General features: G+C 50.6%; 1 protein-coding gene across 8 annotated transcripts in view; it reads right to left on the bottom strand.

Annotated features, from left to right (window-relative positions):
* Window positions 1-15,836, bottom strand: part of LOC136108889 (ankyrin repeat and fibronectin type-III domain-containing protein 1-like) — a 223,922-nt gene that overhangs the window by 140,813 nt on the left and 67,273 nt on the right. For all 8 annotated transcript variants that reach the window (XM_071815076.1, XM_071815075.1, XM_071815078.1 and 5 more), the window contains one exon: window positions 12,639-12,856. In XM_071815076.1, the coding sequence (XP_071671177.1) occupies window positions 12,639-12,856 (218 nt within the window). The remainder of the gene's footprint in view (window positions 1-12,638; window positions 12,857-15,836) is intronic.

The following is a 15,836-nucleotide window of genomic DNA, read 5'->3' as shown; positions in this document are numbered from 1 at the left end:
ATGCCCTGACAAGGATGGCTGCTGGGCTTCAGTCCTCCAGCACACGAGCCCTGTGGTGGTGCACATGCACAGAAAACAAGCACGAACCAAACCCATCTACAGTGGCACCAGCGGGAAGAAAGAGCTCCAAAGAGGCTCCGTGCACACCAAATGCTGCCCACCCTGAGCAGCCCTGCACAGCAGCAGAGCCCAGGGCTGCTCCCACAGGTGAGCTCGCTGCAGGAGACCAGGGCTCCTGGGGCATAGGACAAAGCCCAACAGCAGACAAAGCTGTTCCGATCACCATTTCAAACACCACAGGCCTGAAAAGAGCAGGTTAGCCCTTGTAAAACTGAACACAACCAGCAAAAGTGAACGAGTCCATCAATACCGCATGGGCATGAGTGCACTGAGATTTATCTATTTCACCACTTTCGAAGGATTCCCATGAAAATCTAGCCCAAACAGACAGACAGCCAGAGCTCAGCCTTCCCAGCCAACTGGATATAAGCACTAAAAAGGTGCTCCAAAAGTGGGACATTGGCACACATGCACAGCTGGATACACATCTCCACAGAGGGAGGTCAGGCACCGCTGCAGTTAAGCTCAGTGATATCATCTATGGATGCCTATGGCCACGTGTAGGAAAGAAAAACATTTTGATCTGCTGTACATGTCAGGAACTCAAAACAGTTCATTTTACCTTGCGGGTGTTAAATCAATGTATAAGCCCCAGGAGAACATGCTCAACTAACAAAGCTCCCATCAGCTTCAGCTCAGTTACATCCAATCAAGCAGGCGTGAGGTGAACTTGAAGCAGGCAACATCCAAAGATGCTCCAGTTATTTAATTCACTTATCCACAGTACTTAAGTTGAAGATTCGTGGTTTCCCCACTTGGCTTCTCAGATGCCAAAGAAGCTTGCTGAGGTACCAGGCAATGCATAGTCACATCAAATGGCTCTTGGGTGCCATGCCATCTCTCAGGAAGAAGATGAAGGATGGTAGAAAGGGCTGCAACTACCTGACAAGGTGTCTCCTCACAGGCTCAATGCAAAAAGGTTGGGAATGCTGTATCAGACAACCAGTAATGTCACCCTGACACCTTTGTCACCTTCTTATGGCAAGCAAAGGTTTGCAATCAAAGCCAATCCCCTCTCTAGACAGCATTAGGCACTAGGACTCTATTTTCCCTGCTTTTTGGGCAGCCAATGCTCTACCTACCACCCAAACAGTCACTGCACACCCTACTGCTCCAGACCTGATTTCACAGGCCCTCAACAGAGGCACCTTAAATGGACAAAATGCAGTACAAATGATCATCTGAACAAAATGCTGGATGAAACAGCTGAGCTATATGCTAGATTTGCTGGTGACATTCAATCCCGAAAGAGGCACCCATCCATAAAAACACAGAGGTCAACTACTGAAAGGGAAGATCCCCTCCAGAGGGGAAGCAGCATGAATCAAAACCAGACTCGGCACACGTTCCCCTCCAGCCCCAGTCCGATGTACCACAGACCACATGTCTCTTGTTCTTCCCACCATGCAATGCAGTTATTGCCTCAGCTGAATGCAGGATGAGTTGAACAAGGACCCAGGTCCAGCATGGCCATATCATGTCCCCAGGAGCTTCCCTACATGAAGTTCCACACCTGGTCTCCTCTGGCAAACACTTTCCTTTCTCTGCTCCCCAGGAGATAATAGGGGCCCAGGCAAGAATGTCAAGACCCCATCACCCCACAGGGAAACTGGGTGCACACAGGGTCTTTCCAGGACAGCAGCTGTCACACTGCTTTCTTCAAGGTGTCCAGAAGCACTGTAGCTTTTGACCAGAAAGGACATTTCTGCTGTCAGGAAACAGGAAGATCCAGAAGTTGAACCTTGTCATGCTGGTAGCTGGGCAGCTCAGAAAGCTAGTCTCTCTACCTTGGAATGCCAGCTCTGTAATAGCACAAGAAAACAGAGGGAAATTCTCACCCCTGCAAAATTCTGCTTTTCTATACCAGCGCCAGTCAGTCCTGGTTCTCAGTTCACCTTCCAGGCTGCTTGGAGGCTTCATCAAGTAGAAGTCAGCAGGTTGGCAGCAAGCACACCCCTTGCCAGGGAACAAGGCATGGAGAGCTCCACAGCCAAAGCATCCATCCCACCCCTCATCAACCCAGCCCTTCTCCTCCAGGGCAAGGATCAGCAAGGCTGAAGGTCTCACAGCTGTGGGCTACACAGCCACCCCACCATCACCCTCTGCAGCTATTCTTAGTCTGGTGTGATCAGGCTCTGACTGGAGATGCAACACCAGCAGCAGCAGAGGGAAAAAACAGCTTTATGCATGTGACAGGCAAAGACCTCTAAACAGCCAGTGCAAAAAGAGATAAACCTCTTTTTCTTTCCAGAAGATGAAGACCCAACTATCCAAGTGGGGCAGCCTCCAAAGGCACCTTATTCTCTGTTGAAGCCTGGGCTATTTCTGCCTCTGCAAACGCTCCCTTGTAGAGATGAGGCTCAGCTTTCAGAAGCTCGCAAACGAGTCATTAAAAAATAAAACACAAGAGGGGAGAAGTGAGAGGAATGAAATGCTAATAGGAACCCCCAGGTCAAACCACCTCCCCTGTCACCAGGGCCCTCCTCTTGCCAGCACATTCCTGCCACTAATGAGGCCCCACTGCTTCCTCCTCCCTGCTCAAGTTGCTCCTGGTGATGCAAATCCATCGTCTTTGTTTCTATTCTTGGAGTAAAAACAGAACCAAAGTAAATAGCAAAACAGGTCTTGGGTTTCAGGATCCTTTCTTTTTCCATCCTTCCCAACAGCGGCAAGGCTCTTTGCTGTCAAAGCGAGGTGACACCCGACCCCAGACATCGTCTTGTTCCCACCGGAAATGCTCCGCTTAATCTTCAGCCTCCAACGTCCCCTTTGAGATTGCTGCCAGCTCCTTCTCCCAACCTCCGCATGACTGCGCTCCTTGGGAGGTTGCAGACGTCACCGCAAGCCTCTCGGTGTGCGAGAGAGCCGGCCAAGGACTCTGGTGATGGCAGAGAGCTCTTTCCATCCCCAATCCTTCTGCCGAATGCTGGGGACACATCCCCTCTAGAGTTTTTGCCTTCCACGGTCACCCTTGCTCAATCAGCTCCAGTCAGCACCCAGAAAACTCGCAGTGCCCAGCACGTTCCCAGGTGTTGGGGTGGGCACCAACACATGCACAGAGGGGCACAGCAGACACATGGCAACAAGTCAGACACATCACCTCTCCCCATATGTACGAGCATCCTGTGAAGCAGGGCGATGGCCATCCCACCACACCGTGCTGCCAGGGAAGGGCTGGGGCTGAAGATCAGCTCTGCTGCCATCCATCTCCCACTGAAACTGTAGGTGCAGGAGGGGCAGGTAGGGCAGTCTTTGTGTGAGAAAAAGCTCTATTCAGGTACGGTTTCTGGTCTATAACAACATCCCCCAAAGTCACTTGCTCATCAGTCAACGTCCAGCAAAGCCAGGCAGGCAACAAACCCTACATGAGGTGCTGTGACCCCAAGTGCTTGCCACAGGATAAGAATGCCCTGGGGGAACCAGGGACATGTCCCGGCACTGTCACCACCGTCAGGGCTCACGGTGGAAAGCAAACGGCAGCAATGAGCTGAGCCTTGGCTCCTGGTGCAGACACAGGGGAGAGCACAGAGCCCCGACAGCGCTTGTTAATGATGAACAGCCAGACGTGACAGCTGTGTTCGGACACAGCAACCTTTCAAACCTTTGGGGAGCTCTGGCAGCCTTACCCAGGCTCCAAGAAGAAGGGGGGAGACCTGAAGAAAACTTGGACCTCTCCAGTGACAGAAGGGACAGGTAAAACCAAACCGTTCCTCCAGAAATGAGGGAAGTCCAAGCAGGCTGGGAAGCTGCTGCTCTGCAGCGGGTACCAGTGCACCAAAGCACAGTGCTGCAGAGACCTCTTGCAGCACACAACCGCTACTGCACCCACACCCCAACACCATGGAGCATCTCTTGGAGCCGCATTTTTTAAACAGAAAAAGCAAGCTTGCAGCTCACTGGTGATTTATTTAACTCTGTGCATCCCCAGGCAGGGTGCACCTGGTGAGGCTTCACAGCAACTCATTGATGGCATCCAGCACAAAGCATCACCTACAGATAATCACTACACTAAATTGCTCCCAGTTCTGCAGCTGAATTGACTTGCCAGATCCTTGAGTCTATATGAAGCCACAATGACATCCTAAAGGGCTTATTCAAGCACAAGCACCTCCCTGAATGAATTTTCTTGTAGGGAAAATACTCTGAAGCATTTAAACCTCAGGTTATTGAAGTACTTTCTTCATCAGCCCTCTAATAGCTAATAAAAGGCATTCTGGGGATTGTATTTGCAAAGAGCTGCACCATTTGCTCATGAACGTGGCGTACCTGCCTTCCTCAGATCAAGACGACCCAAAGACCTGCAGACTGTGAGCTCTGGGTTGTAATAGGACAGACTACAGCAACCAGCTTTGCTCTCTGGTTCCTGGGGAAGCAACAGCAAGAGGGCTTGAGAGGAAGAGCAGAGAAGTAGATCGACCAAGGGAAGCACAATAGAGGTCCACAGGTGGACCAAGAGGCCCTATGGTCAGCAGAGGATGTGATCTGCTACACGTGGTCTAAGCAGCAACCAAGCTGTGGATCCAGGGACCCACAGTCATTAAGTTATTCTTGCTGGCAAACAACAAAGCCCAGAAATGAGAAGAAAAAGAAATCAGGATAATCAACCCCACCACTGTGCACTTCTGGAACAACCTTGCCAGCTGGAATGTTTCTGGTTGTTCATAGAGAGGCCAAGAAGAACCTGAGCAGCAGACGTGCAGCCACTGTCACCATCACAGCCAGCTGTTGGGATAGGACAACAGCCGAAGGCAGACAGAGAAGCTGTGCTGGTGAGAAGCACGTCCGCAACCAAACCTGGTCTGGGCTCCGCCAGCACAAGCCTCCGTGTGCTCAGCAAGATCATTTGCTGTTCCATGCAGCTGGACCATCACCATCCCCAGCCCACACCATATCACTGAGACAACTGGAAAACTAGTTCCATTTTCATGTTGCAAGGCACCAGTTCTGCTGCAGAGGAATGCTCCAGTTCACAAAATACTGTCTTATTTTAAATCATTGTAGCCATTTTCTTCTTTCACACAAACTCCAAATACCAAAGGACGCAGTGCACACTTTTAGCGAGTCTAGCTTGAAGAAGCACAATAAAATTAGAAGTTGGCAAAGGACTCTGCTTTCCCCCTCCTCAGCCCTGCCACTTTCCATGCATTTGATGCTCCTTGCTCAGAAGCAATATGCTAACTCACAGGCTGGAAACTCACTGCTTTTCTCTCCACCAGCTCATCAGATGCTCTCTCTACCACCTTCCAGCCAGCCTTGCCCCCACCAGCATCCCCATGGCCCTATGCACGCTGAACCCCGGCTGCTCCTTCCCAAAGCAAAGCCAGCAGAGGGAGCAAACACCGTGGGTGTGCAGTGAAACCACAGTGGATTTTAATTTTAATTTAATTCTATTTTTAATCTAGAGGATATTTCCTAGTAGCTTGCATCAGCTATTTGGACAGGCCCAAGGCAGGACCAAAGCCAGCTTGCATCCTCTCTTGTAAGAGCCCTGGGAAAACAACATCTAGTCTGCACTAGTACGTAACCTGCAAAATGACAGTATTCAAGTCAAAAGCGAAGCCTGTCTCTTGGTGATAAACACCTTCCAGATTCAAACACAGGGTGCACAGCTACTGCCTATTTTAAGGCACTGTCAGAGGCTGTGTTCTCAAAGCCCTGAAAAACTGCCCATCAGCATGTCTCAAACTGCTTAAAACAGACAGGAAAGGCTTCCTCCAGGTGATTTTTAAATGCCATGTGTTTTGTCCTGTATTTAATACTAAATAAATATCAGAGAACAGGATTAAGAGATGAATTACTGAGTAATTTCCCTTCACAGAACTAGGAAAAAAAAAAAATCCTACACCAGAACTCCTGCTCCTTCCATTTGAGAGGTCACAAGTGCCTTCCCCACGCTGTAAGCCTGCACACCTTTGCCCAGCCCTGTGGCAGAGGCAGGCGGGCGAGTAAACACACACGGGCTCACCCTTGTCTGGAGCCAAGGACAGGGCTGAGCTGCCACCAGGCAAACATCGCAGCCCCATCCCAGCTGCCCACACACCCGGCAGAGGCAGCGTGCTGGGAAACACAGCCACAAAGTCACAGTCCCCAAAAGGAAACTGGAAACCACACAAAGCTGGGGCAGGGTCAGGAACTACACAAGTTCATGGAGCTCTGTAGAATCAACTCTACAAGCACTGCAGCCCAGCACTGTCCCAGCAGGTTGTCAGTGTTTCTGGCCATCTGGCTTTGGGCAATACTTGGATTTAATTTTCTTTTTGCTGTTCTCACACACACATTCCCCATTGAACACAGGAAGGATGAGAAGGTTAGGAAGGTAAACACAAAATAGAAGCCGAGCATGGTTCGGGAATACTGGCAATATCAGTCTGATGTTCATACAGATAGACGTCACTCCACAAAAAAAGAGACTTGGAATGACCTGCATTTTGGACATTTAAAATAGACAAAACACACCTTTATACATCTCACCGAAAGGCACCTCCAGATTCCCCCATAAGCAGACAAACAACATGGCACGTTGGCTGACATTAAGAAAAATTCCCCCTTCCCAACCAGAATCCCCTTTGAGGGAATCAAGATCCCTGCGGTGTAGCAGGGCACCTCCGCACCCACCGCCCCATCTCCAGAGGCGTTCAGCACACAGTAAAACATCCCGGTGTGTCCAGACCCATCCTTTCATGCATCCAATGCCAAGGAAGGAGATTTGGGGTGAACGCTGAGTGGGGCTGCATCCCTCCATCCCTTCCCCATACAGTCATCCTCTCTGTGTGCTACAGCAACACCTCTAAGGGGTCCAACTAATGTCCAGATTTGGATGAAGGTGCCCAACACTGCAAGGAAAGCCCTGGGGAAGGCTAAGGGTTGGAGAGGAAACACAGAATAAACCTCCGTCCACGTGAAAAATGTTACTGCACAAAGAGGGACGGTCTGGCTGCCAAGTCCTGAGCCCCAAGTGGTCCACGTGCCAAAGTCAGAAGAGTGAGGAAGGGCTGGACAGGAGGTTTCAACACGCAGAACACCAGTACATGCTGCAGAAGCAGCAGACACGGGGGAAAAAAGGTAATTATTTGCCCATCTCATGCCTGTCTCAGCCAAGGTCTCCAAGGCATTTGCATTCATAAGCATCAGAGCAACTAAAATTTGATATTAAATATCCAAGGCACAAAATAAATACTTCAACTGCACTGGGAGATTTTCCCCCATTCTAATGGCAGAGAGACAGCTGAGCTCAGAGCAGACAGCACACTCTACTCTTTCCCAACCTGTCGCTGCTTTTACTTACAGGCATCATGAAGCATTTGCTGGGACACTGCAAGCCGCTGTTGCAATTAAAACCACGCTCACCAAAGAAATAAGCTGAGTACGTTTTGGTTTGGAGTATTACTACGTCAGTTCACTCCCGCGCTAATTTACAAAACTGAGTGATTCACAGGCGGCCTCTCCCACTCGGTGCCTGCTCCAGGGACTGCTCTGCTGCCTGCTCTCCTGTGAGTAAGCTCCTATCTGGCTCAAGTGGCAAATTATTTTTCAGTTGATTTTTGTTTGTTTTTAACTACTTATCAATGAACGATAGTCATTAAGTGAGCAATTTGCCAAGGTAGAATTGGGCACAATTGGATGATACACAGTGTGCATCCTTCATCTACCTTTGCCTTTACCTCCTTAAGACAGTCACTGCAATTGTGCTTTGCAAAACTGAGGGTAGCATGTGCGTAGATCCAGTACAACACTCATCACTTTACTCCACCTCTTTATGAAACACAGAGGACCTGCTTCTTCTCTAGCTCCAGCCTCTAATCTTGTTCTTGTTGTTGTTGTTACACTGAACTCTAGGGCACAAACAAGCATCAACTGGCTGTTTGTTAACATGTTCTGAAATCAGGTATGAGAGTGGTTTTGCAGCAGCGGCGGAAAACTGGTGTGATTTCATTGGCATCAGTGCAGTTACAGCAGGGTTGAGCCTGCTTTGCTGTCACCATGAGCATCACACCAGAGCCTCCAGCACTAGCTGCGTACAGGAGACAGCAGACTGCACCCAACAGACACTCTAAGTCCCTCCACACTTAGGAACAAAGCCAAAGCATCAGGATAATGCAGGGATGAGCCCCACTAAGCAGTAACTGTTCTCCTGGCTCTGCCTGGCTCACCTAGCACTGATAACCCACACCAGGATATCCACACCCCTTGGACTGGTGCTGCTCTGAGGAGAGGCACAGACCCAGGCGCTCCAGCTCCCCCAACATCACTGCAGTGACCATCAGGAACAGGAGGAGTTTCTGGACTGGTCATCCACAGGAACAGGAAAACCTGGAAGGGTACATGTCAAACTGCTGGTACCTGTCTCATTCTAGTATAACAACTTCAAGTACCAGATTTGATCAGGTTTCTGCCACAAAGCAAGCTCCTCTCCTCGCTGCCCCCTTTTCCGAAGCTCTACTATTCCAGTTAGTCTTTTCTGCTTCATGGCTGGTGTTGTAAGGTGAGGATTATCTCCGCTCAACTCATCTGTAGAGTTCAAGACAAACAGGGCTCTGACTTTTTCCTGTAGGGCACACACATTTCATAACAGAATGACTGCCTGGAAAAAATACCATACAAAAAATAACAATAGAAAAAAAAATCTGTGCCTGAGAACACAGCCAGGTACACAACACAACCCTGAGTCTCATCTACTTGGAACATGCAGGAACTAAAGCGAGCAGAACATCAGGATGGTGTGGCAGCATCAGGACGGCAGAGCTGCACCGGCTGCTGTGGCACAGCAATGCCAACCGCTGCTCTCCTCCACCTCACCTGCACAACCCACGTAACTCTCCTGCGATGCGCAAAAACCAGCATTTCATTTCAGACAAGCAGAGGGGTCAGGATAGAGACCTGCTGCAAATCAAACTAATGACCCACCAGCCAGCACACCAGGACCCCGGACACCGCTGGCCCCTCCTCTGTGCAGGATCTGTGCACTCACTTTAACAGGTTTTCTTTCGACATCACATCAGGGGGCAACACCAGAACAACCAGCCTGAATACACAGTACTTCAAAATCCCAAGGGGAAAAAGAAGAGTACAAACTCACCCAGAGCCCTGCTGTAATCTGCACTGACTGTCCTAGCAGTCATCACAGACAGTGACTCAGTCCTGAGCAACCTCCTTTAATGCTCCATAAGGCTAATACTGAGTTTAATAGGATTAATTCTGCCTTTAATGATCAGGGCTCCTGTGAAGACAAGAAATTTCATCACAGCTTGTAACACAGCTATCGTCATTCTCTTCCTCCTCCCAGACAATGGACACAGCAGAACGTCCCATCCCTGCTCCTCACTGCCCATCTTGGAGACGGTGCTGAGCCAGCTGGACACAAAACCTAAAAAAGTCCCTCGTCCATCACTGAATGACCTAAAGCAAGGTCTCAGAGCACAGCCTCAGCCTCTCTCACAGCATGGATGTGCCAGACCCACTGGTGCAAGGCAGGGGATCTGTGTGAGAGACAGATGTCAAAAGCAATCAAATGCTCCTCTTTCTCAAAGGCAGAAATGTCACCAACATCACAAGCCTCAGAGCAGCTAAAAGGAAAGGCTTATTAGAAAGAAAACTCATTCTGACAATCACAAAAATGGGAATTCATTTAAAATTCAAATTATGCAAATTCAAGTAATCTGTACGTGCAGAACCATCATATGCCAGCAGTTGGACCACGGACATATGCAACCAGCTCCGTGGCTGGGGGAAACCTGCCCTCCACCGCACTCTCGGAAGAAGGCAGACGTGCTTGCCTCCAGCAGCCGCTCCTGAGGAACGGGGCTTGAGCAGGATTTGCAGGTGCTGCCTCTGCAGCAGCAGAGAAGGAGAAAGATGCCTCAGCAACACCAGCAGCCCTCCAGCATGCTATGGCCGGGGGGCACGAGGAGGCAAGCCCCAAATGTTTTTGGATGAGCTACAATAAATTCTCTCTCGGAGAAGCTTAGATATCCATGATCAACATAAAGCCTTCATTAGGCAGAGAGCTTAATCAAATGGATGTGGGACAGCTGCATGCCACAGGATGCACAGAGGCAACAGCTCTGCCCCATCTCCATCCAGGCTGGGGTCCTGGCTGCCCCCCTCCATCAGGAGCCTCTCCCCTCTCTCAGCAAGTCCCAAAATAGAAAGCCGAGCAGCCACATCATAAGGCAAAGGCAGCTCAGACTGTCAGCACAGAAAGAGCAAAGCCAGAAATCTAATGTTACAAGCTGGGTAAGTGCAACAGCCCGGAAAAATGAATCAAGCTTTAAATATGGACTTTCCTAAAAGGTCCCAGATGAGCCACTGCAGAAAAGGCAAATCATATTCTCTCCTGTAAATGCTCTGCTGTGCACAGGGAGAGCAGCTCTCACCTGGCACCAGTTTCTCCACCAGCCATGCCCAGAGCCAGGGCTCGGCAGAGCAGGCTTCGCACAGCAGCCCAGGACACAACACAAACCCAGGGGAAACTGCAATGCCTCCAGCACAGACATGGAAAGTAATTACCACACCTCAGGAGGACACAGAGCCCAAGCACTAGCTACCTGTTCTTGGAAATAACTTCCCCATGCTGGCAGGACCCTTTACTTTTAACTTAAAAACCAGATTCTCTAGCTGTGTGGGGAATACTGGTCCCATACCCAGGTTGAGCCATGGCAAACAAGACGCCAGCTCAGCCTCCCACACCTCCACTGAAGGGCCCTGCTGATGTCCTTTACAGGTGGGATGAATCTGTTTTTTCTCAGCAGGTCTCACAACATCACAGCACACAGCCAAGCCTAATATGACAGCTTCTAGCTGTTGAAACACACCAGAAATGACATAGGAAAGGAAACAAAAAATTAACACCCTACCAAAAATCACACTCTGTCCCTTGATGGACATATATCAGCTCCATGGGTACAACAAGGAAAGCTAAAGGTCCCCAAAACCTTGTAAAGTGAAAGGCCAAAGCAAACCAGCTGCAGGCAGCACAGACTGCTGCCAGCACTGTGCTGAGCAGAGGCAGCAGGCTGCCCCATGGGGATGTGGAGATCCCACCTCTTTGGGATGTTGGTTGTGCTGAGAGCCCAAGTCCTTCCATGCCTCTTGTGCCCATCTCTGCTGCAGAAGGGAGGCTTGTGGGTGACAGATCCCACAAAGACCCATCTCCAAAAGAGGAACAGTCCCCAGCATCTCAGCAACCTCTTCTCCCTCCCAGGCACAGCCCGGGGCTGCAGATCCAGGCTGAGAGACAGATAAAGCAGAAACACATGCCTTACCCCACAGCAGGATCGCTTCATCTTAAAAATCTCTAACACTTTTCAGCCGCTCATCAGACGTCCCATCCCACTTCTGCTCATCTCCATCTCTGAGGTTTTCACAGGCTTCCCAAGCCAGACGCAGCAGCTCCCAGAGATGGTTCACAGGTGACGCTGGCAGCACCGGAGTCGGACCAGCTCCCCCAGACTCAACCTGAAGTGCATCTACTGCTGCTGTGCACAGGAAAGCATCCACACACTGCCAAGGCCAGAACTGTCCTCCACAGGGAGAAAATGAGTAGCTGTTTTTGATGGTCTGAGCACAAGCAGAGAGCACAAGCCCCCAAAACTACACTGCACAGCAGTAACACAGCCCAGAGGACAGCAGAAGGAGCAGCAGTCTGTACCACCTGGCAGGGAGATCAGTGTCTTCCACGGGCTAGAGGAAAGGTAGCGACTTCAGGGGGACTCAAAAGATGCACCTTTCCGAAGCAGGGCGAGCACCGCTGCCTCAGCCAGCAGCTCTCAGTGGCACTTTGGGATGCACAGGTACCCACTCCCCCCTTTGCTTCCATTGTACTGACGTTCTCACCCATTTCCAAACAACACCAAGTGCTTTTCAGCACAGGGACACCCGAGCCCTCATTACAACCCTGAGGCCGGTAACAAGGCAGGAGAAAGGCCATATGAAACCCTGTATCGGGTGTCTCTGGGAAAGAGAAGAGGCAAAGCCCATTAAACATTGATCAGAGTCTCCCACAGCTGTGGTGCAGCCCTGACATGTCCATGCTGTCCCATCACCAGCATGCTCTGAAGGGCCAGAAAGGGCTGAGCCGCACCAGGGTCTCAGCACTTGCTCCTTGCTCACCCCATCCCCACACTGCATCCATCTGCAAAACCTCAACCCCAGTTGCTTATGCAGGTGAGGCAGAGAACAGGAAAACTAATTTCCTACTTTCAACTTTGTTTCATACTTCAGGCAGCAGCAAGCAGAGACAAGGCACTCGCCCTGCGCATCCCCCGGCAGAGCCACAGCCACCCCCACACCAGCAGCAGCTCAGCGGGACACCGGGAGCCAGAACCCACCAGGAGAGACCTGCAGGGGCTCTGCCGCGATGCGGGCAAACTCGAGCTGCTGCTGCCATCTGCTCCGCCAGGCTGAAGCAGCCTCTTTTTCTGTTGTTTTGGTAATGCTGAACATAAAAATAGCTCTGAGACAGTGTTTTTGGGAAGCCGCGCACACATGAAAACAGGAGGGCCAGACGCCCCAATACTCACGAACTGGCGCCGCAGCTTGGTCTTGACTCGCTCGGCCTTCGTCTCCGACGGGTGCACAGCATAACTGAGGGTGCCCAGGTGGTTGTCCACCGACAGGCTCTTCCTCATGTAGAAGGAGCGGGTGCGGAAGTAGCTGAATGGGGCATCCTCCACCGCCGTGCTGAGCTGGGGGTCCCTGGGGGGGTCCGTGCAGTCGTCCTCCAGCCGCCAGGCCTCCCCTGGGGAGCAGAAGGACAAGCCACCCCATCAGAGCCACAGCCCAGGTCCTACCCCTCCAGCCCACCACTGTGGCTGCCCAGTGGGAGCCCCTCTGCCCATCCCACACCCACCAGCACGCCATGGGGTGTGGGGGCTGCAGAACTCACCCCCTGCAGGGGTCAGAGGGAACATCCCTGCCACAAGCTCCTCGGTGCCCCTTGGCCATGCTCCCACCCTGTCCAGCCTCATGTACCCACAGCCCCAACATCTTCCTGGCAGGAATCAGTGAAATACAGCTGAGCAAAGACTTGGCCAGAGTCAGGGTCTCCAGGCACTACTGCAATATACATATCATTACTCAAAATAATTAGTAGACCAAAATCCTAATACTTAAAAACCTCCTGCTGTTTAACTTCAATAGCGTTATTCCATTTAAAAGGGCCATTTATAAGGAAATAAAGAATTTCACTCATTCTTCATTACTCTAAGTCAAATAAGACATTCCACATTAAAAGAAAATGTTTTGGGTTTTTTCTTTTTTTTTTTTAAAGGAATAAAAATCCTGCCACCAGAATCACACACAGTTCTTGCTGCTGGCATTAATGCTACATGCCTGTATCAAGTATCTCTCCTGCAGGTATTCACCTGCTCTATACTTGCTAGCAATAATAAATCTCGCTTTGTGAGTGGGAAAACTGAGACACCGCAAACGTTGCGGATTGCAAAAGGATTTACTACCATCTCCTCCTCCAGAAAACTCTTTTTGGCACAGCCAAAAGCAAATCAACAGCCAAACCAAGGACAGAAACCAGACCTCGGTTCTCCCCGAGCTCCGCACAGCCCCTCGCCAGCAGCACCATCTGACGCCGCGCTGCGGGGCTGGGGCGCCCGCAGACAAAATCTCATTGATGTGGAGAACGTGGCGGCAGCAGAAGACAGTCAGCATCACACAGAGCTGGAGCTCCCGGAGTAGGACTGACCATATTTCATTGCAACAAAAGGGAAAATAACAAAGCACAATAGGAAATGTCTCCATAATATCACCGCTCTGCTCTTTTTCAAGCAGCTTGGACGCCACGAGCTCTTCGTTGCCAATCTCATCTTTACATCTGGAGTTTGCCCTGACTCCTGCCCCCCAACCAAAATCACTTCTTAATAGCCACAGCAAATAAATAATAAAACTCTCTTGCTCAATTCTTGTAAAAATGATCAATTATTAGCCATTGCAGCCCCAAAGGGTATCTCACAATTGTCCTCAGAAACTCTTCGTCTCCTGCAGTCTCTTCCCAAAACAACAACATCTCTCTCTGGTCTCTGAAAAACCTGGCATCTTCAGGCAGGAATGACCACAACCCTGCTATGCCAGGGCTGAGGAGCAGAATTCTTCCAGAGCTTAAGGCAAATAAAGGCCTTGAGGTAAAACCCAGCCACAAAGTGAGTGAAGCCTAGTTTATCCAGCAAGGCTGTGGGTTTTACACTGAATATGACGAGAGGCTGGACTACAAGCCACTGCAGCCTCAGAGCAGCAACCAGCTGCTCCATCTTCTGCATCTCAAAGCATCTCTTCCCCAAGCTCCTTGAGCTTTTTAAGGTGTACAGACAGCTCCCTGAGTTCAAAGTCCTGACAGTCAATCTGAAGATGCTAAATGGAAACCAGTAGAACTGAGAGAACCGGAGGGAAGAAGAGAAAGGCAGAGAGCCTAAAAATGCAAACAAAGAGGCAACCTGGAGCACAGCACTACCTAGCATCACATCTTTCTTTTTTTTCCACCCCTACTTTCAATTTAATAAGCTGCTGCTGCTCCTCTCCAAATGTCAACTCATACAACGCAGGAACTGCTGTTTGAAAGCTGTGATTATTCAAGGCACAAACACATCAATCGGAGCCCAGATCCAGACTGCCACCACAAGATAGCATCGCTCCGGGGACACAGCAGGAAACTTCGCAACACAGGCACTGAGCCCGGGCGGAGATCCACCCAACATGCAGGAAAATCACACGTGGAAGGAGAAGCCAGCCCCAGTGCTCGTCTGCAATGGCTCAGCCACCTCCTGCACCAGCTTTTGTCCCCAAGGCTGTCCCTTCCCAGCCCCATGTCCAGACACAGCCACCGCTGCTCTGGGTGAGGGAAGGCCAAGGCTGTGTGCTGATCATAGCCCAGCTACCAGGGTACAAGGGAAAGGACGGCCACCCACCACACACACTCCTCTAAGTGGGACACCTCTCCTGAGGACAAAGGAGTTGTGGTTCAAAGCCTTACAGACCAACAAGGCCACACCTGGTCTCACTGATCCTCATTTCCCATGGATTTTGCTGCCCTTGGTCCTTCTTCTCTCCAAGGGGCTACAGGCAGCTGCATCCTTCAGCACAGTCCTGGAGCAGGAGCAGAGAGGCTCCCCTGCCTGCCCTGGAGGTGATCCCCTCCAAACCTCTCCCTTGCTTGGGCAGAAGGGCTACAGTCCCTCCACAGGGAGTCACCACAGAGGCAGCCAGGACCTTGTCTACCCCAAAAAGCTTTTCTGCAGGCTAAAGAAGCTTGTTTCTGGTTTTCACCAAGCAAGTAAACCAATGATCAAGCCCAAAACAGCCAGAAGGGAAAGACCAAGTCGTCCCTGGAGAGAAAATGCTAAGGACAGGAGCAAGGTCACAGGCTGGAGGCCAACCATCCTTATGTTCTTCTGCCTTGAAGCTGCTCATCTCTCTATCACCCAGAGCAATGCCCAACAACATCAACACATCTAAAAGATAAAGTGTCTTCTTGGGTTTGGCAATAGCAATTGCTGCAAAATAAATCTTCTTTCTGAAGTGTTGGGGAGGACATGCACCAAAGGACAGAGGGGACAGCAAGGACAGAGACCAGCTGCCACACCAGTAGTTCCCGTCTCAGCATGGACAGGCCGATCACTCAGCCACTGCAAGTAACACAGACAGTTTTCTTCGGCACCAACACCAATGCACGAGCTGGTGTAAAAGGCCCTTCTGTTCCTCTTGCTCAGGTG

This window comes from Patagioenas fasciata, chromosome 15 (assembly GCF_037038585.1).
Source record: "Patagioenas fasciata isolate bPatFas1 chromosome 15, bPatFas1.hap1, whole genome shotgun sequence".
Classification (NCBI taxonomy): domain Eukaryota; kingdom Metazoa; phylum Chordata; class Aves; order Columbiformes; family Columbidae; genus Patagioenas; species Patagioenas fasciata.
Note: the sequence above shows the minus strand (reverse complement) of the source record. Positions and strands in the feature narration are given on the sequence as shown.